Source organism: Pristis pectinata, chromosome 13 (genome assembly GCF_009764475.1).
Source record: "Pristis pectinata isolate sPriPec2 chromosome 13, sPriPec2.1.pri, whole genome shotgun sequence".
In the NCBI taxonomy this organism is placed as follows: Eukaryota; Metazoa; Chordata; class Chondrichthyes; order Rhinopristiformes; family Pristidae; genus Pristis; species Pristis pectinata.
Window position 1 is genome coordinate 23,606,455 of NC_067417.1, and position 24,733 is coordinate 23,631,187.

General features: G+C 42.0%; 1 protein-coding gene across 2 annotated transcripts in view; it reads left to right on the plus strand.

The window, feature by feature from the left end:
• The first annotated feature begins 1,024 nt into the window (after nt 1-1,024).
• tcf25 (transcription factor 25 (basic helix-loop-helix)) overlaps nt 1,025-24,733 on the plus strand; it is a 34,023-nt gene continuing 10,314 nt past the window's right edge. Inside the window, exons 1-14 of one of the 2 annotated variants that reach the window (XM_052028768.1) lie at nt 1,030-4,252; nt 7,809-8,000; nt 8,547-8,618; nt 8,864-8,982; nt 9,534-9,599; nt 9,875-9,957; nt 10,996-11,126; nt 11,818-11,917; nt 12,672-12,765; nt 13,948-14,040; nt 14,420-14,525; nt 15,449-15,608; nt 18,443-18,530; nt 23,710-23,868. In XM_052028768.1, coding sequence (XP_051884728.1) covers nt 4,082-4,252; nt 7,809-8,000; nt 8,547-8,618; nt 8,864-8,982; nt 9,534-9,599; nt 9,875-9,957; nt 10,996-11,126; nt 11,818-11,917; nt 12,672-12,765; nt 13,948-14,040; nt 14,420-14,525; nt 15,449-15,608; nt 18,443-18,530; nt 23,710-23,868 — 1,634 coding nt within the window. In that variant the 5' untranslated portion in view covers nt 1,030-4,081. Of the gene's footprint in view, nt 4,253-7,808; nt 8,001-8,546; nt 8,619-8,863; nt 8,983-9,533; nt 9,600-9,874; nt 9,958-10,995; nt 11,127-11,817; nt 11,918-12,671; nt 12,766-13,947; nt 14,041-14,419; nt 14,526-15,448; nt 15,609-18,442; nt 18,531-23,709; nt 23,869-24,733 lie in introns of both variants that reach the window. The other variant, XM_052028769.1, reaches the window with a different exon arrangement.

Genomic DNA, 24,733 nt, shown 5'->3' on the forward strand with positions numbered 1-24,733 from the left:
TAACATAATTTTAAAAGCCATATTTTTATGGCAAGGTGCAATCAATCCAGTTAGGCAGTTAAAATACTTTGCAACTAAAGGTGCCTTAATGTTTGCCCGGATTCTGCATTTGATTTGGAGAATGATGTTTCCACTACCGGCATTTGCCCTGGAAAATCTAAAACTGACAACAGCTTCAAGATTTCTGTATATGCACCAGCAGCAAAGTTCCTATCAGTCATTCAGTTCCACTGCTGGGGTCTTGTCAGCCTTCCCCATCACAATCAAACTGGCAAGAGCAACATTTATTGCCTCTCTCCAGAATCGCCACATACATAGTTGGCTTGCTCTGCCTTTTCAGATAGCAGTTAAGAGTCAACTGCATTGGTGAAGCCCAGTATCAAACAGGACTGCATCATTGCCCCAAGAATTCTCTTAGATCTTTCTTGCCGCAATGTTTTACTTCCCAACAAACTTCCATTGATTGAGCTAAACTTCAGAACTAATGGGAAGCTGCTCAAACTTCAACAATGAAGATTTATGGCAAAATGCCAGAAACCATGAACCACTCTCCATATCTTGGGAACCATCTCTCAGGTAAGGCAGATACTGATACTAAAATCCACCACTGCTTTCAAAGCACCAGCACAGCCCTTAATCAATTGGGATCTCAGAAATGGGGCAAAATTAGTGGTCAACCATGCAGCAGTGATCTTGTTTGTTCCCAAGGCAACTATCAACAGCTGCCTCTGAAAAATGCATCAAATTCACTGGAAGGACAAGTGAACAAATGTCAGTGTCCTCTGACAGACCAACATCTGTAGCAATGAGGTCCCAGTTATACTCAATCAGCTACATTGGGCAGGCCACATCCTTCACATGCCCATCACCAGACTTCTGAAGCAGACACTACTCTGAGCTCTGTCAAGGGGAGGGATTACCTTACAGACAGAGGAAAAGATTCAAGAATATAGTCAAATCCTCCTTGAAGTGCAATATCATCACTAACTCCTAGCGATCACTGGTGCAGTACCATTCAAAGTGGAGAAGGAGCATTCAGGATCATATCGAGAACCCTGAGTCTATGCATCAGGGCAATAAGAAGCCCTATGGAAGTGACAGAAGTAGTGCAATGCCTTACAAAGCATCTGCCTTCCCTGATGCTCACCCTGATTCATTTTTTGAAGCGCCTCCAGTTCCTTTATTCTTTGACTTTCTCAGAATCTGTGTATCCTTCTGTTCATACACCTATTTAATTATATTTAATAGCCATTTTATAATACTTTCCCAAACACCGTGCTATGTATTCTAGATCACCTCCTGAATACGTCCTCTTTCATTTAACGTGTTCTGGCACTTAAAATTTTCAGGCTCTCTGTTGTCCCTCTTGGACTTACAACTAGCTGAAAAATCAGCCAAGTTTCATAGTCTGTTTCATTTTTTTTAATGATAATCATATTTTAAAATATTGGATATGAATCCTAGGTCAGATGAGAGAATCACTACATGACATGTCATTTTCAGTAATCTAATCGTTATTTTTTCCCCTTCCTGTAAAAATGAATTTAGTTCAATGATGGGTGACAAATAGAGACAGCAACCAAAATTGTTAACATTTTAAGAGAGCTGCCACAGTTGCATTTAATACACCACTGGAGAGATCCTGACCTCGGGTACAGATCTTAATGTACAAGAATTCATATTTTAAAAGTTTTCTGTCGGAAATTTGGCTTCACAAACCACCAGAGCCAAACTGCAGAAGCTAACCTTATTCCATGATTTCCCTGATTTGTAGCCTTTTCATTCAGTTTCTTGTCAAGTTTATTGTACAGATTACTCATCCGCCCTCATCCCATTATGTGAATGGAGACAAGTTTAGCAATGTACACATTTTCTACGCTATCAGGAATTTCATGTTTCATGAAGTGGGATTCTTTGCATCTTTCACAGAAATAAACTGTGTCTGCAGAGTGAACTGAACATAACAATATTTTGAGATATTTCAAATTCTGGGTCAGACTGGAAAAGGAGGGGGAAAATAGAAGTGGTGTGTAATCCTAAAATTGAAAGAGTGGGTTTGCGGAGGCTTTGAATTGGTGAATGAAGAATAGAACAAATAGTTTAGGGAGAGTATTCCAGAGTTTATAACTGAAAATTTACCAGTGATAGTAGGGGAGGGGGTGAGAATTTTTGTTACTTTGATTTTTAACCTTGATTTTGTTTTAATTCTGAAAATCAGTCAAATGTCATACCTAAAAGGCCAGGAACCAATTTTTATACAAGTCTGCCACCTACTGTTTGATTGAGGTACCAATTCAGCACTGTCGGTGGTTACATCCATTCCAGCCTTTAATAAAGATTATTTTGGTTGCTGCGATGAACAATCCTACTTAGAAAAATTATTAGGTGAAACAGATATAAAGTACAGATATCCTAGCTAAAATCAATAACTATATAAGCATTTTAAATGCCAGATTGGCTAACAAATATGATAAATTTGAGTTCACTGGGTCTTTTTGCATTTGTAGCCTTTTCTACATGTATGCACAGAAAAATGCTATTTTCCACTGAGAGAAATACAAACAGTAGTGCAACTGTAATGGGTTAGATGCTGCAGTCCCGTACTTGCAAGCACAGTGTAACAGCAGCATCAAAAAAAGTTTACTCAAAAACTAAAGAGCAACTCTCTTCCAGCTGGCTTATTCATGTCGGCCATTCAGCTATTTGGTGGACATAGCAATCTAGCATTCTACGGTCTAAACTTTACTACAGTTCAGTAGACAGCTTAAATATTTAACACGAGTAAACAGACATGGGCTAAATAATCCCATTTAGTTATTAATATCTTGCTACCACCAGTATATGTATATAGACCATGAGGAGTTAATAATGGCAAGGGGAGGGACATAGTTGTTGCCCAGACTCTGAAATTATGGTTGGTCAACTCTTGCAACTGCCCAAAAGCAAATGCTGCCAACTGGCACGTTCTCAGCTGCAGTAGCACATGCTAAAGGACGCACTGATATTCAATGCTGCTACCATAAAGACTTTGTGGGAAAGATCACAGTCTAGGGTCCTGCTAGTGCTGAACACAGAGGGGTGATGCCCTGTGTAAAAGCCTCTCAAATGCTTTACTGATGCATTGTTTAAGGAGGAAACGTGAGTGGTGTTAATGCATTGTAAGGGAACGTACTGAATTGCTGGAATAATATATGTCCTGGTTGTATTTGTTGTGTATCTTATAAATAAAGTACATTTGTGGGGGAAAAAAATCTGCCCAAACACATTCATGCACAGGCACCCAAGAGTAAGGAGTATATGGAGTAAGCTGCCAGAGGAAATAGTTGAGGCAAGTACAATAACTGTTAAAAGACAGTTGGACAGATATGTGAATATAAAAGGTTTAGAAGGATGTGGGCCAAACATGAGCAAATGGGACTAGCTTGGATGGGAATCTTGGTCAGCATGGACCAGTTGGGCCAAATGGCCTGTTTCCTTCCTGTATGACTCCAAGTTAAAAAACATACTTTGTGAGCAGAAATTCTGCACTGACAATTTTAGGTGATCGTGGAAATATTCAGCAGATCAAGCTGCACCTGTGACCAGTGAAAAATAGTAAACGTTTCAGGTCAATGACATTTTGAGTTGCAATAGGCACATCGGGGAGGAAATGCAAAAAGAACTTTTAGAAAAATGAGAAAGAAGCTGGGGCTCTGGGCTTTTATCAATTATCCTAATAAGACGAGGCGGGGTTTTAGTGACTCTGCTTAGCCGGGCTCAGTAAACGTTTCATATTCTCACATTAGGCGGAGCCTGCCCTTTGCACCGGGTGACACCATCTCCAGAGCCCATCGCATATCCAATTCCTCCGCCCATCCGCCGCATTGGGACGGACCGTTGCAGCCACCGTCGCCGCTGACGACCCGAGAGGGGAGGGGAGGTGAGGTGAAGTAGGCCCGACCCGACCGCTGCACCGGTCTCCGGCCCAGGCCCGGCCGCTGCACTTGGGACCAGGCCCAGGCCCGGCCGCTGCACCGGTCTCCGCCCCAGGCCCAGGCCCGGCCGCTACACGGGCCCAGGGTCCAGCCCCGGGGACCGCACTATGTCTTCACGGAGCCTGCGGAAGCTGCGCGGGGAGCGGGTACAGGAACCGCTGAGTCTCCCTGTGGAGCGGGGGGAGGAGGACGAGGAGCTGCCGCTGGAGCACGTCCCTCTCCGCAAACAGCGGAGGAAAAAGAGACAGAAAGCGGCGGCTGGCGAGCTGTACCGAGCGGTGAGTGGGGACTGTGCCGGTTGGGATCGGGAAGTGGGGCGGGTACTGAATGCTCAGGGTTTTGGGTAGAGTGTCAATTAAATGGACTAGTTCCTTTCAGCTGGTGGTGTCGTCTTGAGTATTGCCGGAGCTTGTAGGTGATGGCAAGAGTTTAGAGAATTGCTGGAGATTCCAAGATCGGTGGAGTTGTGAATAGTGTAGAAGCCTGGCGACAGATACCGCGTGATAGCAGATGTGGGCAGAGAAATGGCAGATGGAGTTTAACCTGGTTAAAGTGAGGTGTTGCACCTTGGTGGGACTGATGTCAAGAGACAGTACACTCTTAAGGATGAGACCCTTAACAGTGTCAAAGAGCAGAGAGACCTTGGCTCACTGAAAGTGGCTACACAGGTAGATAGGGTGGTAAAGAAGGGTTAGGGAATGCTTGCTTTCATTAATTGAGTATAGAAGCCAAGAGGTTATGATGCATCTCTATAGAACTCTGGTTAGACCACATTCAGGGTATTGCATGCATTTCTGATCACCTCACTACAGGAAGGATGTTGAGGCTTTAGAGAGGAGGCTTACTAGGATGCTGCCTGGATTAGAGGCATGTGCCATCAGGAGAGGCTGGACAAATTTGGGCTCTTTTCTCTGGAGCGGCAGAGGCTGAGGGGTGATCTGTTGGAAGTGTATAAAATTATGAGGGGCATCGATAGAGTGGACAAGCAATATCTTTTTCCCATTATTGAGCGATCCACTACCAGAAGGCGTGCATTTAAGGTGAGAGGGGGTAGGTTCAGAACAGACGTCAAGGGAACATTTTTTACTCAGAGTGGTGGATGCCTGGAATGCATTTCCTGATAGGGTGGTGGAGGCAAATTCATTGGGGGCTTTTCAGATGGGCTTGGATAGGCACGTGAATGAGAGGAAAAAGAAGAGATATGGGATTTCTGCAGATAGAAGGGATTAGCTATGTCAGCACAACATTGTGGGCCGAAGGGTCTGTTCTGTGCTGTACTGTTCTATGTAATTGGGAGGTGAGTCCTTCACTATGGGATATCCACTCTTTGATCTGCTACCACTTTCATGTGACTGGTCGAGTTGTATTTCTGGTCAATGATGATTCTCAGGATGTTAAAGGTGGGGACTTCAGTTTTACCAGGGCTTCCTGATGCCACACTCGGCCAAAGTTTAGTTGGATTGCAAGGTCAGTAATGCCTCATTCCTGGAATTCGATTCTTTGGTTTGTGTATGGACCAAGATCATGATAGGGTCTGGAGTCGATTGTTCCTGGCTGAACCCAAACTGGGAATTTGTGTGCACGTCATTGGTAAGAAACTGCCACTTCATAAGAGAGTGAGACAGAGACTGATTCGGTGGTAATTAGCCCAGTTAAATTTGCCCTGCTTTTACTGAACAGGATGCATCTGGCCAACTTTCCACATTGTTTAGTAGATGCCAATGTTGTAACTGGAACGGCTTGATCTGAGGTGCAACTGGTTCTGGAGTGTAAAGCTTTAGTGCTACAACTGGTTTATTATCTAGTCCTACGGACTTCACTGTTTCAAATACTCGTGTTACTTTCTTGATGTCACATGGAGTGAATCGAATCATCTGAAGGTTGAATTCTCTGATGGTGTGGATCTTGTGAGGAAGCTGGGAGGATCATCCAAGTGGCACTCTGGCTGAATACAATTGCAAATGCCCTCAGCCATGTCTGTCATGTTGAGTCCCACTATCATTGAGGATAGGAATGTTCTTGGTCACTCCTCCCATTAGCACTCTAATTGGTCACTATTTAGGGCTGGATAAGGCTGCACTATAGATCTTTGATCTGATCTATTTGTTCTGGGATTGCTTAGCTCGGTGGAAAGCGCACTGTTGGCACTTCATTATTCAGTACCTTTCCAACTGCCCCAGACATGCCCTTTTGCACTCCTCATTGAATTGAGGGATATTGCCAGATCATGAGGTTGCAGATGGCTGACAAGTGGAAGAACTATAGATGCTGGAAGTCTGAAATAAGAACAGCAAATAATGGAAGCATTCAGAAGAGAAAAACAGATTTTGGATTGAAGACCATCAGATTTGGAAAAAGTATCAATTTTTTTTTAAATCAAGCTTGAAGTTGTAGAAGAAAGAGGGAGAGGTGGAGAGAATAAAGGGAGAGGTCTGTGATTGGATGGAGACAATGAGAGAGTGAATGGCACAAGTGGTAGTGCTGCTGAAAGAGGGTGATGAACATATGTCTGGAGGGGATTTAAGCAGGAAGGGATGACTGAAATCTGAAATACTGGAAGAGGAGAGCATATATGTAGTTCACGTACCAGATTGATTCCTAGGATGAGGAGTGATTAGAGCTACAAAGCAGAGAAATTGGCTCTTTGGCCCTCTGAGTCCATGCCAACTATCAAGCACCTATCTACACCAATCCTATGTTAATCCCATTTTATTCTCTCCCATTCCTATCAGCTCTTTCCCCCATCATCCCAAAGATTCTACCACTCACCGAAACACTAGAGTCAATTTACAGTGGCCAATTAACCTACCATCCTACAAGTCGTTGGGAGGAAACTGATGCAATCAAGGGGAGGATGTGAAGATTCCATGCAGACAGCATTGGAGCTGTGAGGCACCAGCTCTACTAGCTGTGCCACTGAGGAAGGACTGAGCAGGATGGTTCTATTCTTTCGAAGTGTAGAAGAATGAAACTCTTCAGAAGCTTGACAGAATAGATGAGTGAGTTTATAGCCTTAGGAAACAGGGACATCTATTTAAGACTGAGATGATGAGAAATTTCTTCTCTCAGGTTGTGAAATTTTGTTTAAGATAAAGTTTTCATTTAAGTTATATGTTAGTCTTGGCTTAGAGCATTATTTAAGATTACCACTAACTGAAAGGACCTGGGGAATAAATTTGTAATTGGGTTGCTAGCAGTTTATTAAGAAGTTTGGTAACTACTTGCAGCAAATATTGAATTAATTTGTTTCTGTTAAACAAGAAGTCAAAAAAAAATTTTAATTTCATAATGTTAGTATCTTTGATAGAAGTCTATTACTTTAAGGACATAATCAGTCAACTCTTATTTATTGTTGCCTTGTAATTTAGTATTTGGATGCTTATTTCAGTTTGTTGCTGCAAGTAAATCAAGATGCAAACATTGGGTTGGTGCATGCAGCAGGACAGAAGTCAGGAATGCATTCATCTGACTTTGTGCTCTCCACCTGGATACTCATTTTGCATTCCACCACCTGTAGCTTTGTCAGTAAATGAAGCCTGCTCTACCTTGTGGAGCAACTGAGGCAGTGATCTTTGGGACCTTAAGAGAAATAAAGCAGAAAAAGGACTTGGCTGCTGTTTTGTTATCATAGGAAATGACCTCCAAAAGAACTTGCAGGCTGGATTATGTGATCTGGTCCATTAAATCCAGTGACCCTGATTGCAGTAAATGAAGGTCTAGAACTTAGAAGTGTATTTACCACTGAAATATGAAAGTGGAAAAAAAACAATATATGCTTTGAATTAGAAAATCAATATTTCTCTTGAATTAAATTTTCAGTTTTTATTTCTGTAGCTCAGTGAAATTGATGTTGAGAATGATGAAGCTTTTGAGGAACATCCAACAGAAGAACCAAATAATATAAACTTGACACTCAAGGACTCTGTGACTGAGGAAGAGGATCAAACTGAAGCCACACAGAATGCAGAAAATGAAGAACTAGAAAAGAAAAACGATGAATTAGAAAATCAGCTTGATACTTTGCAGGTAAATTTTCAATATTTATTGCATTAAATTGTGCCACTAATTAAGAAATTTATTGTGGATGTGTACATTGCTCTTATTTATGACTTCTAAAAGAATTGTATGGATCATATTGCATTTGTCTTTGTGGAAGCACAGCTCTTGATGCATGATACCTCAAATGTAATTGGATTCATTGTTTATGTTATACAAAATCAACATGCTTTTTTGGTTTTCATTGTTGCAAATGCAAGTGGAGCTGGTGGATGGTTATGCATATTCTGATACATAAATCTGATACCTGCAAGGTACTTAGCACAACCAGGTCACTGCTCAAGTAATTCCCATTTGGGAAGTGGTCTGAAAAAGTAAATAAATTGTTTCCTACTTTGGCTTAGGAGGAAATGGCTTTCATGCTGATATTGTTGCATCTATAACACCCCTGGATATGCAACATGTAACAAATATGTATCCACCCATCTCTTTTGCTGTTTAAATGGCTGAATTCTTGAGTTTTATGGAAGAGATGGATCTTATTTTTCAAGAAAGATTTATTTTTTTGGTTCTTAGACAAATTCGAGTAACAAACCGAAACGGAAAAAAAAGAAAAAGAAAAACCGGAACAATACTGCTGATGTCCAGGTGATAAACCAGCACTACAATTCTGTCACTGCAAGTAACTAATTTCTGTAAATATATACTTAAGTGTCCCATCAAAGGGATGGGGGTGTTTTCTTATTATGCCAAAATTAATCTATTTGTTTACTAGGCATCTTCAAGGAGGTGCCAGACCCGAACAGTCCTCCTTTCTGTTCACTCTTAGCAATAACTGACATTTTGTCGACCAGAATATATGTACTTATAAAAGTGTTTGATCTGTTTCTCAGGAAAGCGCTACTGATGACATTGATAGCATTCTGCAAGAAATTCAGGGGCCTAATGGTTTTCATTACCAAACTCGCAGTCTTAGTGCAGAAGCAAGACCATTGTTGTATGTTGAACATAGGTAAGAAATGAAACCATGTTTTATCAAATGGGAGCTGTAGCCTTAATTTTCTTCTTCTAACATTTTGATAGATTGGAAGCATCAATTTTTGTCTTGCCATGCATCTTAACAATTACTACTGAAGGTCAGATTATTCAATTAAATTTGGATATAGACTACGATTCAGGCATTCTTGTCTTGGAATTAGATTATGGATTCAAGCCACATTTGAGAACATTAAGCACAAAATCTAAGGTTGCAGTGCTGGGAGAACTTTACAACAGGACCTCATGCACATTCTCAAATTGATGTAAAAGATAACACCTCATTGTTCGAAGAAGACCAGAGCAGTTACTAATATTGATCCTTTAACTAGTACTCAAACAGCTTATCTTCCATAATCATATTTATGTTTATAAGATATTTCCATGTGTAAGTTGGTTGCTATATCTCCTAAATTAAAACTTATTGCAAATAATTGACCATAAAGCACCTTCAGTATTCTGAAATCATGAATATTTCTAACTTGGTATATTTCACTACTATTTCATAAAGATTTTTATTTGTTGCAGGAATCTGAATCCAGAGACTGAATTGAAGAGATATTTTGGGGCCCGAGCAGTGCTTGGAGAACAAAGGTCAGCTCATGGATTAGACAAATGTTGTCAATTAACTGAAGGCCATTGTCTTCAACCTGTTTAAATTGTGGCGGAGTGAGATATAATCTTTCTTTACCCAATTTCTATCTATTGTCTACTTCAGTTACTTTTGAATAATTAGGATAAATGCCAAAATTGAAGTTTTGAGTTCTGCATGTTGTTTTTAATTTTCTGTGTTGTTTGTCCAAAGAGTTCTTAACAACTTGAAGCTTTCTATGCTTTTTTTTTCAATTCTTTTAAACTTTTCAAATCAGATTAAGGCAGCGACATCGCCAACTGCACAGGAGTACGTGGCTCACTACACCGAAAGATGGTTGGCCACGATACACTAAAACAGGTACGTGTAGATGCCTAATAACTCTTTTATCACAAAAGGTCCTGTTAATTGCACAAATGCCATTATAATGCAGCATTGTTTTGAGCTAATTCAGCTAGGATATGTTGAAACAGTAAAGTTTTTTTTAGAATATGTGCAATGCAACAAAAGACACTATGGGGGAAAACATTTCATTTCAGAAAACATATAACCCAGGATTTCATGGTCAACAGCATTTGCTGCTGATCTTAATGTAAAACATGTACATTTGCCTTTGGTAATCCTCCCAGTATGAACGAGGCAAAACAATGGGAAATTTTATTGGCGTGGGCTCTTTGATACCATGCTTTGTGTGGCCATAAAAGTAACATCACATGAGGTGATTAAGACCTCCAACAAAATCACAAAGATTCAGTTTTGGACCAGACTGCTCTGATCATGAACTTAAAAAGATGTACATTTTTAAAATAACTTAAAAACCCATTAAGAGATTTAGACACAATATTTCAAAAACATTTTAAATATAGTAACCCATGATAAAGTCTCTGGTAATGATTTTTTTTTAATTAACAAGCTATCTAGGTCCCTTGCAACCATTCTGCTTTTAAATTCTTTTCCCTCTACATGGAAAATCTCATTGCACCTCCTCAGACCTAGAGCAAGATCTTTAGGTGGATTATCTCCATAACTAATAAGTAGTCATTGTAAATCCTTAAGCCTTTGTTGAATTCTGTCTTGATTACATTACAGCACACACTACAGAATTGTGTGTAAGTGCTGTCAGTAACTTAAGGATTTCCGTGTCATGGCATGTATGCAGTGAAATTCTAAAGTTTCTGTCACTTTGTTAAATAATGAAAGCAAGATTGGTTTTAATGTCAATGCCCCTGCAAAATCTGGGCAATGTTTTAAGGTTTGTTAATCCTTCCTCTCTACCCCCATCCTATACACAAAAGGTTTTTGTTTTTAAAGAACCTATGAAGTACACGATATTTTATTGCTTTACTATTACCATTAGCCTCCAAAGTTAGAATTCAATTTTTGCTTTGCAATTTGCAGGAATTTCTATGCAACTACTGGAGACAAAGGGAGGAGCCCAGTATTTCACCTTTGAACATAGCCGTGATTATCAACAGGCTCAATTCAAGTTCTTGGATGCAGTCAATTCTATGGATCCAAATAATATTTTGGTAGGCCATGAGTTGACTAGTAAAAATTAATTACATGCCAATTAAATTGCTTGTCTAGTGTAAGATTGGAAAATTGTAATTAGTGTCTGTAGTTTTGAAAATATTTATTGATGTATTTGCAACTTTGTATTGTTCGGTGATAACAAATCAAAAGCATTCTTTTATGTGGACTAAATTGTTCATGTTTCCATTCATTCTTATAGCAAATTGTGCAAGATTTTTTTGTAAATAGATTGTTTCATAAAGCTCAGGTTCCATTAGTCAAAATATCCTTATGCTATGAACATAGTTCTGGCAAGTTAGTTGTAGTATCTAATCAATAAGGCCTTTATAATTCTACCTTTTTTCTGAGAGGGGAGGAAAATTATGCCGATTAAACAGACTTCTGAAAATATGGTTCAAAACCACAGCCCTTTTTTATGTAAGGCCATGTTGATTTTGTAGAATGAGGTCTATAAGCCTTTTAAAATTGCAAAAATGCTGGGTATGTTCCATTCTTTTCCTGTGTCTTGCATCCCCATTCTTTATTCACTATGTATGAAGCTCATTAAAATGGACATGAGCTGAATCCACCACTAAACCTGAATTATCATTAACAAGTCATGGCAGTTAATACTGGGGAATTTTTTATAAATAAAAGTTGCTTTTATCAATTGATCTAATGATCTAATCTATCCTCCCCTTACTCTAGGCTCTGCTCCATGCCAACCCGCACCATATTGATTCATTATTGCAATTAAGTGACATATGCCGGATGCAAGAGGATCAGGAAATGGCACGTGACCTAATTGGTAAGAATTGTGCTGCAAATTCTAAATAAAGCAGTAAATGCATATCCATTGAAATGTTTAGTTGAAATCCATCAGCAGTGCTTTTTCCCTTTTCTCTAGCAAATTGTGACCCAGCACTTGGGTCTGACTTGTCGTCAAGGAGCTATTTCTGACTGTTTCTTAGGATCCTTTCCTACCTTAGCGTTTTAAGTAGTGTTGGTCAATTCTAATGACTAAAGTTGCATCTCTTTAATAAATTGATGTAATCATTATTTGTTTCTTTAAAGTGTATGTGAAATAATTGGCTGTGTTTATTGTAGTTGATATAGAACTGTAGAACACTGCAGTACAGAAACAGGCTTTTAAGTCTTCTGGTGTTTTTCATGTAAACTTTACTTCCATGTTCTTCACCTTTCAAGCAGCTATCTAATCCACTTTTATAAAAATCTAAGGACTTAACAACTTTGCATCAATGAAATGAACATCTTTTAACCTCTCACTGAGGACATTTCTTCCAATCTCTAATTCCTTTCGAGATGGAATCAAGAGTGTACAAATGTAAAGCAATCTCTCGTTAGTTACCTCATCGGAATCTTCATAACCTTGAAGACTTCATCAGATATTTCTAGCTGGCACTAACTAAGTCAAAAACAGAAAAGTGCCCTGATTGTTGATAATCAGATCGGAAGTAAATTGGTTTTATAGTAATACTGTATATCTGAAGAGCTGTGATGTTTTTGTCAAGCTTTTTCCTCTATCTCTTTCCTTCATTTAGAAAAAGCACTTTACTGTTTTGAAAGTGCATTTCACCCCACATTTAGCCTGACCAGTGGAAATAGTCGATTGGATTATCGACGAGCTGAAAATAGGTATGTACATTTCTTGGTTAAGCATTATATTCAATCTCTAAATGAATGACTTTTTTCACTCTGTATTGTTCAAAATTGTGTTATTTTTCTTTGGGTTCATTGTAAACTAATTTCTTATTTTGACTCAAATAAATATTGACCTACTTAGATGGCATTCTTCTGACTTGTACCTGGAATTGTAGTGTTATAAGGAGAGTTTTAATGCTTGACTTGCAATTGATCACCTTGTTAACAAATTTTAATCCTCAATACCCCATGCTTTACTAAAATACAAGAATGAGATATTGAGGGTTTGGAAAACGGATAAAAAGTAATTATATGGTAGGTATGGAGCACTGAAAACAGGAGCGGCCCTTCAGAAGTATAGAAAATGGAGCGGGTGTGTTTTTAAAAAAATTAGCAGGGCAAAGAGAGGGAAGTAGGATTAAGGAAAATCCCAGGGTATTTTGTTATCAACAGGATAACCGTGGAAAGAGTAGGGCCAATTGAGTGATTCAGTAAGACCATGACTCATCTATTCTTTAAATACCACTTTTGCCCACTTTGCCCATTACACTTCAAATCTGCTGTGCTGCAAATGTCTGTTGATCTCCACATTGTATGTATTCAATGGCTCTAGCTCATTGGGATGAAGAATTCCAAAGAGTCACAATCCTCTTGAAAGAAAAATTTCTCATTTTCAATTTGCAGAGAGGGGAATGGGTGAAGTAAACAGAGAGAATGCCTGTGATAGGGTGCAGACCAAAGTTGTCAAGGAGATAGAATTGAGATAGAAGGGGGATAAAAGGGAGTGGTTACCTGAAATTGGTAAATTCAGCATTATGTCTTGAGGACTGCAATGCCCCCAGATGGAAGATGTGGTGCCATTGCTCAAGTTTACACTGGACATAGTTGAAACGATGCAGGAGGTTGAAGAGAGGTCATAATCAGAGTTGGACAGAGAATTAAAGTGACAGGTGATTGATCATTTCAGATTAAGCATCATTTCACATGCATTTCTTCCAATTTAATGTATTATTTTCAGTGCTGACTATGTGATCATCTCTGTATTGAATAATTGCATGACTGCTGAGTTCCTCCAGCAGATTGTTTGTTGCTGCATGACTGCTTTGTAGTTCTATTCTCAAGGTTACTCTGAGCTCCCAGTTTGACACAGATTCTCCCCTCTTTACACATGCATAGGTCGTTCTTCCTCGCACTATACAAGCATATGGTGTTTCTAGAGAAAAGGGGCTGCCCGCGCACAGCACTGGAGTTTTGTAAGCTTATCCGGAGGTAAAGATCAGAGGTCATTTGTTGATATGTATGCTCACTGATAACCTTATAACCCTTTTCAGGATGAAATACTAATTGAGGGAAAGGATAACCAAACAAAATTAATTTTAGGATAGAGCAAAAACAAATTTCTGTAGAATTACTAGTCTACTCTAATTGCTTTATTCCACAGTACTAAATTGTAGTTCAATGGCATGAAAACTGGGAGGCAAATTAACTTTTGCTGTCACATAATAAGTCAATCTGTTATGATTTAAATGAATAAGATTCTGGGAAATATTATATGTGCACTATTTATGCAACATTACCAGAAGATATGGCTTCATAAATATTGCACTAAATCGGAATATAGTCTAATTCATAATACCTGTTTCCATAGTCTGGACCCTGAGAGAGATCCACTTTGTGCTCTGTTGATGATTGATTTACTGGCATTGCGAGCACGAGAGTATGCTTTTCTGATTCGGCTCCATGAGGAATGGGAGGTGAGAATATGCATTTGGTGCATTTGCTTGTTACGGTTTTTGTATACTAGAAATAAAAAAAACAGGTTTTGAGACAAGTGATCTGGCAAAATGTTTTAATTTTTACTTCACTGCTCTCCTTCATGTCTGATCGTGAGATTGACTGCGCTGAAGTACAGTTCTGTGGATGTCTGCAGCCTTGTGGTTGGTTGCCTGGATGTGAGCATTGGCAGGGTCTTGAATGCTTGGAGCATTGTAGCTGAATTTTATTCTGTCTTCACACAACATCAATTTTCACTCACTAGTTAGAACAAAGATTGGGAATAATGGCTAACTTTTCTTATTCCTAGCTGTTTCATCCTATCCTAGCTTAGAAAAAAAGTGCTTTGTGGAGTTCTTGTTCCATTTAGAAACATGGCACTTGAGCAGAGCAGAAAGGTACTGAACAGAGCAAGTTGTATGCTCAAACTTAATTTTGTATCAACAATAATCTCCACAAGAACAATAAAGCTACATATACAAGTCACATGGTGTGGTTTAATTAACTTGCATACATATGGATAGCAGTGTTTTGCTCAGTGAATGGAAACTTAAAGCATTGCTTGTTCTGATGTACTGGTCAATGTTTGTAGTGGTCTGGTATTGGAAGACCATGAGCATAGTTCTAGTTAAGAGCATTTTCCCTATTAAAACTGAATGGATCAGCATTGAGGGCAAGTGACTATAGGAAAAGTAAAATAATCTTTTTACCAAGTAACTTTTCTTATGTGAATGTATGAAACATTTTTATTATGGTATTCTGTGGTTCCTAATGGAGTAAATTTTCAAAAGACAGATATATCATAGAAAGTTATTACTCAAAGCTCTTTTATTCTCTCATGTATTTGTATGAGGTTTCTTCATCTCAATATTATCAATAATCTCTTATTTCTTTCTGCTCTCAGTTCCATTTGAATCTGTCTCAGCTTCCTAATTTTGCATTCTCTGTTCCACTGGCCTATTATCATCTTAGTCAACGAGAAGATCTTTCAGACATCGAATGCACTCAAAAGCTGGAACGAGCTAAGCATCTGATACAAAAAGCTCTTATAGTGTTTCCAAGTGGTAAGTAACCAAATATTCACCTTTGTACTTCAACAGAGAATTTGAATAGCAACTAAATTATCTAAATAATTTATAAATTATAATTTATCTAAATAGTTGCTATTTGAATAGCAACTATCTTGTCTGTATTTATTACAAAGAAAAACTTGTGACAAATTACACATTCTGCATGCCAGTCTTCAAAACTCATTATTTTAAGTAGTGGGCAGAAAGATTTGTAATGAAAGTATCCATGGTTTATACGGAGTTTGGTACTTACATAAAGGCAGGATGAGAATGAATTTTACTTAATTTTTGGAAATTATTTTACAATTATTCTGTGCCTTGCTTATGTGAGCAATACACAGTGATTTTTGGAATGAGTGTTCTCCATTTCGAGACAGTCCTTATAAATGTATTCTTATGGTGCTGATGGAAAGCTATATTCTACAGTTAAGTTAATTAATAGGCTAGTATTCTCTTCAATGTCAATGTGCATTGTATGCATTTTGTAAATGTGAAGGTAAATGTGGAACAAATGCTTTCACCTTTTTCCTTTTGCCTACCTGAAAAGGAACTGAAGACCTATTCTGGGACTTCACTTATGTTCATCATCAGCTGATTGCAACCTGAGTTGACTAAACTTCAGATTTTCTCACTGCTAATTGCTAAGAAAAGTTAGGAGGGTACAACAGGGCCATGAAATGACCTTGGCAAGTAAGATTAAGGAGAGACCCGAAACATTTATAAGTCTATAAGAAGCAAGAAGATTGCCAAGGAAACAGCAGGTCCTCTCAGGGATCTCGGGGTAATCTATGTGTGGAGCCAGGGAATACAAGCAAAATCCTAAATGAATACTTCACATCATTATTTACCAGGGAGAAGGACGTGGAGGCTGGAGAGTTGAGGGAGGGGTACGCTGATATCCATGGTCAACGTGGACAAGGTGGGGTGAAAGGGCCTGTTTCTGTGCTGTTTGATTCTTTGAATTTGCGATTCTAATGGGGAAAATGTCTGGCAACTTCTAATGCCATTGCTGTTGATATTTCAGAATTGCAGCACAAATGAACTTTAGAATCAGGTTTATTATCATTGACATATATCATGAAATTTGTTGTTTTGTGGCACCAGTACACTGCAAGATATAAAGACTTAAAAATTACTTTAAGTAACAAAAATAAATAGTGCAAAAGAGGAATAATGAGATATTGTTCATTGGGTTCATGGACCATTCAGAAATCTGATGGTGAGGGGAAAAAGCTGTTCCTGAAACATTGAGTGTGGGTGTTCAGGCTCCTGTACCACCTCCCCGATGGTAGCAACGTGAAGAGGGCATGTCACGGGTGATACAGATGTATAAACGTATAGTAGCAATGCATTGCTACTCCGAGGGTTTCTTGCAGCTCAGGTGTTGCAAGATGAATATGCTTCACACACTATCCAGAGATATAAAATTGATGAATAAAATGGAGCGCTAACAAGAGACTAAACCATTTAAAAAGACGAACATGTGATATTTCATATCCCATTGACGTGACCAATTTTCAGTGAATAGAATCCAAGATATTTTAATTAAACAATGTTTGACCTAATACAAATTTATTGGTCGGTTTTTGCTGGCGATATTAGGACAGATTTACTGTGAGATAATCATTTGGTAATTTCTGAAGCAAAGGCTTAGTTTATGTTCGTATAACCTAACTATAAATCCTGTTTGTCTGGGTCATTAAAGGAGGGTAATAGGATAATCAATGCTTAATGGACCTTTTGATGGGAAACAAGATTAGAACTAGTGTCAGCTTTAGGAAGTGACATTTTGGTAATATGAAAGTTTGGTAAAATTTTTGACAAAAATATCTTTGTATATAAACTGAATAGTGAATAATTTTTTAGACATTTTACCAACTTATGAAAAAAATTATTATATGAAAATTTTTTTTATGAATTAGAATGTGATGATCAGCCATCATTTTTGAAGCAAAGTTTGGAAGCCAAAGGTTTTGGTTTTCAGAGGGAGAGGGACCTTGAGTGTCATTGTAGATGAATCACTGCAAGTTAACAAGTATAGCAAGTCATTAGAAAGTCAAATGGTGTGTTGACCTTTATTGCAAGTGAATTTTGCAAGAGTAAAGAAGTCTTAATCCAAGTATATAGGACCCTGATGAGACTGCATCCAATATATTGTGTAGAGATCCTGTCTCCCTATCTAAGGAATGATAAACATGATGGATGCTATGCAATGAAGATTCACTAGATTGATTGATGGGATATTATTCCTATGATGAGACATTAAGCAGACTGGACCTACACTATGGTATTTAGATAAATGACAAATGGCCTTGTTGAAACATACAAAATTCTTGCAGTACTTGACAGAGTCAATTAAGGGATGATGTGTCCCCTGGCTGGATTGTCCAGAACCAAGATTCACATCCTTAAAATTAAGGGGTCAGGACAAAGTTGAGAAGAAATTTCTTCACCTTGAGGGTAGCGAATCTTTGCAGAAGGGTTGTGGAGGCTTAGTCACTAAGTTAATTCTCGACTGAGGTCAATATATTTTTATATATTACTGGAATCAAGGGATGTGGAGTTAAAGTGAGGGTGATGTGATCTCAGTGAATGACAGCAGGCACAAAAGACCAAATTGTATGCGTTATGTTAAAGACCAATAGTATTGTTTTATTTGTTCTCTTTGCACTTGGTTAATAATAGTCACAATAGGAATAAACAACTATTTCATATTTATTTTACTATTGCTGTTTCAGCTAAAAGTGTGTACAAAACCCAACTCCTTTATAGAAAATAATGCCATGTCTAAAACATTTAAGTAACAAGTTCTTTATTTTCATTTCTAGTACTGATGCCATTACTGGATAAGTGTGGTGTACAGGCAGACCAGGCTGTGCTATCCCATAAGTTTTTTGGATTTGAAGTACAAACAAGGTATTTGTCATGGAAAAACATGAAAAAAAAAGTGATTTACATTATAAAGCTGGTGATGTTGATGTACATCTCTGTATACAGTAAAAATCTGATAATCCACTATCGAACCATTCAGAAATACTGATGGTTCGTAATCAGGCTTACTAGGTAATGTTTGCAATTCCCACTGACCAAGTCCTCAGTTCCCGCGCCCCCTGTACACACGCCAGGGCCCCATTTCTATTTGTTTCACCCCCTTGAAACTTACTGGTTCATTGAAATGTTACTGTTGTGGCGACTCACCGTCTAGTCGGGCGAACCGGCTCGGCAGTCGGGTCGCGCGGTGTCGGAGCGACGAGGCCCAAGATGGCGGCGGGCCTCGTCTTTCCGAGCGACGGGGAGAACCCGCGCGCGGGAAAGTCCTGATGACGTAGGACTTACGTCATTGCCGGTTTTTTGGGCGGGAGTTTTCTCCCTTAAAGGGCCCGCGCAAGGCGGGAAAATAAACCAGTTCTGTTTGGCAATCCTCCGAGTGAGTCTTGTTTTATTCCGCGGTAGCAACCGCTACATTGGTGACCCCGACGGTCCAAATGGCTTTTGGACCCGCGAAATGGACGACAGCGCAGCAGCCAACGCAGTGGCCCTCAAGCTGCCCACCTTTTGGACACTTCGGCCCAGCGTCTGGTTTGACCAGGCCGAAGCGCAATTCCACCTTCGGCAGATCACCTCCGACTCCACGAAGTACTACCATGTGGTTAGCTCTCTGGACCAGGAGACAGCTGCCCAGGTTGGAGACTTCATCCAGTCGCCTCCGGAGGAAGATAAGTACCCGGCTTTCAAAGACCTTTTGATCCGGACCTTCGGCCTCTCCTGTCGTGAGCGCGCCGCCCGCCTGCTTCATCTGGATGGCCTGGGGGACAGATCCCCATCCGCCCTAATGAATGAGATGCTGGCATTGGCCGAGGGACACAAGCCATGCCTGATGTTCGAACAGGCCTTCCTCAAACAGCTCCCCGATGACATCCACTTGTTGTTAGCTGATGCCGACTTCAGCAACCCCCGTGAGGTGGCCGCCCGGGCAGATGTCCTGTGGAGGGCCAAGCGCGAGAGCGGTTCATCCGTCAGTCAAATCACCAGGCCATGAGCCCAACGCCCGCCTCGCCCGGCCCCAGCAACCGAGCAGCCACGCCCCAGGAACGCAGACGACGACACGGGTGACCAGCTGTGCTTCTACCATCAGAGGTGGGGTGCGGAGGCCCGTCGATGCCGCCCACCCTGCAAGTTTCAGGGAAACGCCAGGGCCAGCCGCCGCTGATGGCTACGGCGGCTGGCCGCCAACAGAGCCGCCTCTTCATTCAGGACAAGAAATCTGGACGGCGTTTCCTCGTTGATACTGGAGCGGAGGTCAGTATTTTGCCCCCGACAGGCCGCGACACTCGTGACAGGCCACCAGGTCCTCTACTCAATGCCGCCAACGGTACAACGATATGGTCTTTCGGCACCCGTACCCTTCAATTACACTTTGGCGGCAGCCGTTTTACCTGGACCTTTACCCTTGCCACCGTCGCCCGACCACTCCTAGGAGCCGATTTCCTTCGGGCCCACAACCTGTTAGTCGACCTGTGAAGGAAGCGGTTAGTTCACTCTAGCACTCTCCGGACCTATCCCCTGGGAGAAATCAGCCCACCAGGCCCGCGCCTGGACTCCATTTCCCTTTCTGGCGACGATTTCGCCAAGCTCCTAGCTGAATTCCCATCGATTTTGGCACCTTCGTTTACAAATTCTAGGCCCACACATGGGGTACGACACCACATCATTACCACAGGGCCACCCCTTCATGCCCGAGCACAGCGATTACCTCCAGACAAGCTCCGCCTGGCAAAGGAAGAGTTCCGTCACATGGAGGAGCTGGGGATTGTTCGCAGGTCAGACAGCCCCTGGTCCTCCCCCATGCACATGGTCCCCAAAGCCACCGGAGGGTGGAGGCCCTGCGGCGACTACCGCAGGCTGAATGACGCCACCACCCCGGACCGCTATCCCATCCCTCACATCCAGGACTTCGCAGCGAACTTACACGGGGCCCGCATCTTTTCCAAAGTGGACCTCGTTAGGGGATACCACCAAATCCCGGTCCATCCGGATGACGTCCCCAAAACTGCGATTATCACCCCATTCGGCCTGTTCGAATTCCTTCGGATGCCGATCGGCCTTAAGAACGCCGCGCAGACCTTCCAGCGGCTGATGGACGCGGTAGGCCGAGACCTGGACTTCGTGTTCATTTACTTGGACGACATAGTGATCGCCAGCCGTAACCGCCAGGAACACCTTTCCCACCTCCGCCAGCTGTATTCCCGCCTCCGCGATTTCGGCCTCACGATCAACCCGTCCAAGTGCCAATTCGGACTTGACTCTATCGATTTCCTCGGCCACAAAATCACCAGCGACGGGGCAACACCCCTACCCGCCAAGGTGGATGCTATCCGCCATTTTGCCCGCCCCGACACAGTCAAAGGCCTACAGGAATTCCTTGGGATGGTCAACTTTTACCATCGTTTCATCCCTGCAGCAGCCCGTATCATGCGCCCTCTGTTCTCGCTGCTGGCTGGTAAGGGCAAGGACATCATCTGGACTGACGAGGCTGCGGCTGCTTTCGTTAAGGCCAAAGACGCCCTGGCAGATGCCACGATGCTGGTACACCCCAGGACTGACGTCCCGACTGCCCTCACGGTAGACGCGTCCAACACCGCGGTGGGTGGGGTACTGGAACAGCTACTCGAAGGCCGCTGGCAACCCTTGGCATTTTTCAGCAAACACCTTAGACCGCCCGAACTGAAGTACAGCGCTTTTGATCGGGAACTTCTAGCGCTGTATCTGGCGGTCCGGCATTTCCGATACTTTCTAGAAGGCAGGCCTTTCACCGCTTTCACCGATCATAAGCCTCTGTCCTTTGCCTTCTCCAAAGTCTCCGATCCCTGGTCAGCTCGTCAGCAGAGACAATTATCCTACATTTCCGAGTTCACAACTGACATCCAACATGTCTCTGGAAAGTATAATGTTGTTGCTGATGCACTTTCCAGACCAACCATCCACAACCTATCCTTGGGTGTCGACTACACGGCCCTAGCTGACGCACAGCAAGCCGACGACGAACTGCCCAGCTACAGAACCGCAGTCTCGGGTCTGCAGCTCCGAGATTTCTTGGTTGGTCCAGGTCAGCAGACCCTACTTTGCGACGTTGCGACTGGTCAGCCCCGCCCTATAGTCCCTGCAGCCTGGCGGAGACGCGTTTTTGACTTGGTACATGGGTTGGCGCACCCGTCCATCAGATCTACTGTCCGACTGGTCGCCAGCAAGTTTGTCTGGCATGGCCTGCGCAAACAGGTCGGTGAGTGGGCCAGGACTTGTCCGCACTGCCAGACGTCAAAAATCCAGCGACACACCAAGGTCCCACCACAGCAGTTCGAGCCTACCCGTAGGAGGTTCGACCACATACACGTCGACCTCGTGGGCCCTCTGCCGGTTTCAAGAGGAGCCCGGTACCTCCTTACTATCGTGGACCGGTTCACGAGGTGGCCTGAGGCAACCCCCCTGACTGACATCACAACTGATTCCTGCGCCCGAGCGCTGCTCACAACTTGGGTCTCACGTTTTGGCGTTCCGGCCCACATCACTTCAGACAGAGGCACCCAATTCACTTCCAGTCTCTGGGCTGCATTAGCGAACCTGCTAGGGACGCAGCTGCACACCACCACGGCCTACCATCCTCAATCAAACGGGTTGGTGGAACGTTTTCACCGCCATCTGAAATCGGCCTTGATGGCCCGCCTGAAGGGTCCTAACTGGGTTGACGAGCTGCCTTGGGTCCTGCTCGGCATACGCACTGCCCCCAAAGAAGACCTCCGCACTTCGTCAGCTGAGCTTGTATACGGGGCGCCACTAGTTGTCCCCGGGGATTTCATACCTGCCCTTCAGGACCAAGGGGAACAACCCCCAGCAGTCCTACAAAGACTGCGCGAGAAGCTTGGCGCCTTGGCCCCGATTCCCACCTCATGGCACGGTCAAGCCCCATCCTGCCAGCCCAAGGAACTACGGGACTGTAAGTTTGTTTTCGTTCGCAGGGGCACACCTCGGGCGCCATTGCAACGACCATATGAGGGACCGTTCCGAGTCATACGGAATAACGGATCCACTTTTATTTTGGACATTGGAGGCAGGGAACAGGTTTTCACTGCGGACCGCCTCAAACCGGCCCATTTGGATCTGCAACAGCCTGTCGAGGTTGCCACGCCGCGACGCAGAGGCCGCCCCCCTAAGCAGCAGCTGGCACAGCCCACGGACCTTGGGGACTGTCTCGCCGGTTCTGGGGGGGGTTGTGTGGCGACTCACCGTCTAGTCGGGCGAACCGGCTCGGCAGTCGGGTCGCGCGGTGTCGGAGCGACGAGGCCCAAGATGGCGGCGGGCCTCGTCTTTCCAAGCGACGGGGAGAACCCGCGCGCGGGAAAGTCCTGATGACGTAGGACTTACGTCATTGCCGGTTTTTTGGGTGCAAGGCGGGAAAATAAACCAGTTCTGTTTGGCAATCCTCCGAGTGAGTCTTGTTTTATTCTGCGGTAGCAACCGCTACACTATGTGACTTATTTTTAAAAAGTGAATTGAAGGTATGTTAATAAAATAACATCCGATAGAAAATCTGCTAGTCCAGCACCACCAGTCCCAAGTGTGCCAGGTTAACAGATGTTTACTGTATGTTTGATAATGACTTGAAATGGTTTTATCCAGAAGTATAATAAAGAGGATTTTATTGTAAATTTTGCACATTGAATCCTCTTTTGTAAATATTGTCTGAATCTATGGTGTGTCACTGTACACCATCTCAAGTTTGCCAAACCAGAATAAAAATGACTAAAATAGGTATTTCTTCTATTTTTCAACTATTTGAAGTACAGACATATGGTTAAGCCACATTTGGTGTGACTGACCACAACTCACTACCAGACCATATCTTCACTGTTGATGTGAGGCATTGAGGGCCAATGAATTTAGATTGTGGAACCTTCCTTTGTGGAAGATGTATTAAAACTTTACAGGCAATATTTCATTAAGATGGTTAATAATCTTCACATCACAGCACTTATCAGTACCATCACTTGTACACTGATGTGTGATTCACTTCTTCACGTACCCCTGCCCACCCCTACAGGCAGCCAAGTGCACTGAAGCAGTTAGTAGCGCTATTTGTTGGAAGAAATTGGATGCTCTGGAAAGATGCAGGAATCATGACGTGGCTGGAAGAGAATGTGAAGGAAGTTTTAAGAAGAGTAGATGCAAAAGACCCACTTGTACAAGAGTCTGAGAACAAGTAAGTGTTCCACACTCTCAATGAAACAAAGGAAAGAGATGTATCTTTTCAAATATAAGCATTGTGGTTAAGTGAGTGACAAAAAAAAACAAAAACAATATTTATCAGTCATGACAGGACAGGACTTCACTTCTATTCTACTCTTTTGTTAATATGTCTATTGCAAACTCCAATCTACATTCATTAGCTGGTACTCGCTATGGTTAATAATTACCTTTGGGAAATTCTCTTAATCCTTTCCTAACTCAGATGTTCAGTCACATTTAATACACCCTTCTATCTGGCGTTTTGCCCAGTCTATAACTTTTCTTTGCCAATGCCTGAGGATTGTACATGTCCACAGAAAAGCCATCAATGTGTAGTTTCTCTTCCTAATCTCTGTGTTTTTTCTCTTCCTAATCTCTATGTTTTATCTATTATAATGCAACTTATTTTGGATGGTAGGCTATCCAGTTTTCTTCTTCCTCTTTTGCTAAACATTTTCCCTCAGTGAGATTTTGGAACAAACACCCTGTGACACAATTAGGACAGTCCCTTGCCGACTCATTTTTCCTTTCAAGCTCAGCAATGGCAGCTTTACTTTCTCTTCCCACCTAGCTCACTATTAGTACAAATCTATTTTGTGATCTTCTGCATTGGTTTAACATAGATTATTCTTGAAGCTGGTGCCGCCCGTAAAACTGGCTACACTCTGTGTCAAGTCACTGGGAATTGCTAAAGCCTGCTTTAACAATTTTTACATTTAAGCACTGATCCCTGCTGTGCACAACTGGTCACAGGCTTCCAATCAGAAAACGTCCTTCCACCACTACCCTTTGCCTTCTATCACCAGGTCAATCAGCTCCCCTTGGATCCCATGTGCCTT